This window comes from Amphiura filiformis, chromosome 16 (genome assembly GCF_039555335.1).
Source record: "Amphiura filiformis chromosome 16, Afil_fr2py, whole genome shotgun sequence".
Taxonomy (NCBI): domain Eukaryota; kingdom Metazoa; phylum Echinodermata; class Ophiuroidea; order Amphilepidida; family Amphiuridae; genus Amphiura; species Amphiura filiformis.
In genome coordinates, this window is record NC_092643.1 from 44,908,884 (window position 1) to 44,912,686 (window position 3,803).

A 3,803-nucleotide genomic window follows, 5' to 3' on the forward strand; every position below is an offset into this window, starting at 1 on the left:
CTACTCGTATTATGGCTCCATCAAGTCGGTCACCTGACAAAATACAAACAGGCCGAAACGATGTGCATGGTAAATCATGACGATATTCGCCGTAGAAGTGACGTAATAATCGGATTAACCACCATAGCAACAGTGGAATACAATTTTGGAGTAGATCGCCCTGCACTATACAAGCAGATTGAACTAATCACCTGTGTATGTCAGCAAACATAGATTGAAAATAAAATACCGCTCTTTTCAAAGATACTATACAGGTGCGAGTGATCAGCCTTTATTTGACATCTATGGTTCAATGCATAGGGAGCGCGTGAACGTTGTAGTGCAGGGCGATATATTCAAAATTGTATTCATCTATTGCTATGGTAGTTAATCCGATAAATTGCGTCACTTCTACGGCATAGTTAAAATGAGAAAAAAGAGGCCATTTCTACATAAACATTCCAGGTGCCATGTCATTTCGCCCAAATATGGATCTTACACTATCTGGGATACAGTAATGAGCCCCGTGTCTTACTATTTAGATTTAAAAAAAACCTTATGGACTAATTGGCTATATCTATTAAGGGTCGTGCTCAGTGAGCACAAATTAGCACCAGTTCATACTTTATTTCCACCAACATGTAAGAACTTAAATGCATCAAAATAACAACAGATGCAGATGAGGAGGGGGCAAATTTGTCCAGACTTATTACATTATTTGAAGAAAAAAAGGTCATCAGTCACCTACCACAGCAATCCACTCTGTTGTAAATGACAACTCTGCCCACGCAATAGGTCTCCTCAATGTCAACGACCCACCAAGGGTTTCCTATATCAGTGGATGCTAAAAACAAAATGAAATAGTTAAATTAACTGATGGGATTAAAAGAAACTTATAATTTTTCACAAGGTCATATCTTAAAATCCTGTCCATAAAAATGAACCAAAATTGCACACAGGATTACTTCATTACTCTGCTCTAAACACTGGTCAGAAACCAAACAGTTTTCCAACTGACACAACAGCAAATTGTACTGACATGGAACAGCATCCTGGACCACATTCACAGCCGGCAGCCCAATAATTGGCACCCAACACAAGCGTAAGTGGTATGGTGTGGAACAAGACCTGTTTCTTGAAGAATGTGTGTGAAAAGCAGAAAGCAGCCCGTTCCACACTATTCCACTTACTCTTTGGAAATGTTATCACCTGTATCATCTTGTACGCATTCTCAGATTTCTTTAGCTGGCTGCCAATTATTCACCTGTGAACATGGTCCAGGAAGCTGTTCCGTGCATTTTGCTGTTGTGTCAGTTGGACAACTGCTTGGTTACTGACATGTGTTTAGAGTAGAGTATTGAAGTAATCCTGTGTGTAATTTTGGTTCGGTGTTATGGACAGAATTTTAAGATATGACCTTGTGAAAAAGTATAAGTTTCATTTTGATAGTCAATCCTGGAAGTAAGAGAGGTCAATAGCACACATTTTAAAAGGTTATCACAACCTGTTTACGAGACGAAATATAATTATAACTACATGCATGTTTGAAAAACGTTTTCTTACACGTATGTGTACAGGAACCAGACGAATAAACTCCATTCGTGTCACCATCTACTGCTTTGTCAGAGGTGCTTCTAGTAGGGTCGTGTGTGGAGCTCTGGCTGGTAGGTTTGCCCTGCAAGGGAATTGCAGGCCCTGCATATGGAAATAAATAAGCAGCGCATAAAACTACAAAGCAAATATTGTTGTTGTTTTTTGGTAAAAATGGTAAATCACTTTGTTTCATTCGTTAAGGCTACGCAATATTTTGGCCAAATCTCGTCGGGTTTATCGCATAGTGACGTATCGTAAGGATAACTGGAAAATGCATTTTGGAGAAAAACGAGTTTGAAAAAATGCTGATTTGTAATAATTATATAAAATTGTGTTGTGTTTTTGCACTAATTTCGAATTTACTGTATGAAAACTGTTCCTTATACGTAATCAAAGCACTTTATACATTTTTACTCAAGTTCACATTTTAGCTTTTAAAACTTTTTCTGAAAGCATCATTTTTGGAAAATGTAATAATTTTTGACCGACAAAAATGATTTTCAAAAGGAAGAAAATTGAGAGGATATAGCAAAAACATTCCTCTATTCACAGGTTTTTTATATTATTCAAATTAACCAAATAGGCCTATATGTCAAGTTATGCAAAGAAATGTTTTGTTATTTTAGGGGAGAAGTATTTCTTTTGAACCCTGTATTAAACAGCTTAGGCCTACCTTCTATAGATATTTCAAATTCACACAGAAATTCGTACTGATCGGTGCATATTTTATCCATCCATTCATATTTGTCATCTTTTCCTCTCTTCAACCGCACGCAGTCCACGTCTTCGTTTCTGCCATTTATTGCCCACGCGGTGAAATCAGGAACAGTGCCATCCGACCACAAGAGATCTCCTCCAAACTCGTGTGCCGACAGACCGAACCATGCTTCCCTAATGTCAGCACCACGAAGAAGTGTATCAATGAAGTCCTGCTCCTCGGCCGATTTGATGTCGACAAGATGTGCTTTGTCGTCAGCACACTCCGCAGCGGCAGCGGATCTGTCGACCTTTTGACCTCTACCGATTTTGTAGCACGAATTTACCAATTGAAAGGAGTAGTCAGTGGGGCACTCCGTGTGTTCCAGATGTTCTAAGCAAAAACAAGTGAGATGTTAAGTTTTGATTATCTCAATTTGACGTTTTGTCTTGAGATATGCCAATGACCGACCCCGGTGACCGACTTTGAAGTTAGTTTTGATACTTTCGGCATAATGTTCGTTGATTCATTTGCCGACAGACATTCATGCATTATGTTCAAATATAAAACGTATATGTTATACAGAAAGTACAAGCAAAATATGGAGAAAATCTTTCAGTTGAAGTATAATTCCATGTTGAAAAGCGTTTATATTTTAGTAGAGATTTTATCAAATCGTTGAGAATGAAGTTGCCATATTTTGATTCTTCAAATAATGTAAAATGTCACTCTTTTCGGTGTAGTCCTGCAGATCATTCCAAAAGAGTGGATTTTCACTCTTGAATATTTAGAAAGGAAATTATTCCACCTTACCTTCGGTTTGTTCAAATTCACAAATAAATTTATGATCATGTTCACAGCTCTTGCCCCGCTTATCGACCCATAAATAATCTTCCGAACGGCTCAACAGTGCACAGTACAATTCTTCGGTTCTGCCACGGTTTCTGTCCTCTTCTGCCCACGCGGTGAATTCGAGAACAGATCCATCGGACCACAAGAGATCTCCTCCAACCTCGTGTACAGACAGACCGAACCATGCTTCTTTAACGCTGGCATCACGAAAAAGTGTTTCTATGAAGTCCTGCTCCTCAGCCGATTTGATGTCAACAAGATGTGCTTCATTACTGGCACATTCCGCGGCGGCCTCGGATCTGTCGAGCCTATCTCTGCCGATTTTGTAACACGAACTACCAAATGGAAAGGCGTAATCAGGTGGGCATTCTGCAGACATGAACGGTAAGAAATTAAAGTCAAGTCAGGTTCGTGAATGTATGTAGACTGTCCCACAGTCTCGGTTCGGTCCGGCCTGGATAATGGACCGATACATAATTACATAATAGCCTATCAAAATATGATATAGTACGGTGTCTGATCTCCGCCAAACTCCCCCTTTTATAATTCATCTCCCCAAATTTTCAGTTTTCCCCCTTTTTGCGAAATGCTTCCCCCCTTTTTCAAATATTTTCCCCTTTTAACTTTCCCCCTTTTCAAATAGTTCCCCCTTTTCGACTTTCTCCCTTTTCAAATAGTTCCC

At 39.2% G+C, this 3,803-nt stretch overlaps 1 protein-coding gene across 1 annotated transcript; it reads right to left on the minus strand.

Annotated features, from left to right (window-relative positions):
- Positions 1–948: 948 nt before the first annotated feature.
- LOC140172683 (macrophage mannose receptor 1-like) lies at positions 949–3,500 on the minus strand. Its single transcript, XM_072195816.1, has 4 exons — positions 3,083–3,500; positions 2,246–2,662; positions 1,543–1,674; positions 949–965 (listed from the first exon to the last, which is right to left on the minus strand). The coding sequence occupies exons 1-4, from the start codon at positions 3,498–3,500 to the stop codon at positions 949–951; spliced, it is 984 nt and encodes a 327-aa protein (XP_072051917.1).
- Between the last annotated feature and the right edge of the window lie 303 nt (positions 3,501–3,803).

What these genes read in the sequence shown, in the direction of transcription:
- LOC140172683 (XM_072195816.1), bottom strand. Translation starts at nt 3,500, where the DNA reads ATGTCTGCAGAATGCCCACCTGATTACGCCTTTCCATTTGGTAGTTCG. An exon ending in TGAATTTGAACAAACCGAAG is followed by an intron (nt 2,663 to 3,082) that starts GTAAGGTGGAAT and finishes GTTTTTGCTTAG; the next exon opens with AACATCTGGAACACACGGAG. An exon ending in ATTTGAAATATCTATAGAAG is followed by an intron (nt 1,675 to 2,245) that starts GTAGGCCTAAGC and finishes TTCCATATGCAG; the next exon opens with GGCCTGCAATTCCCTTGCAG.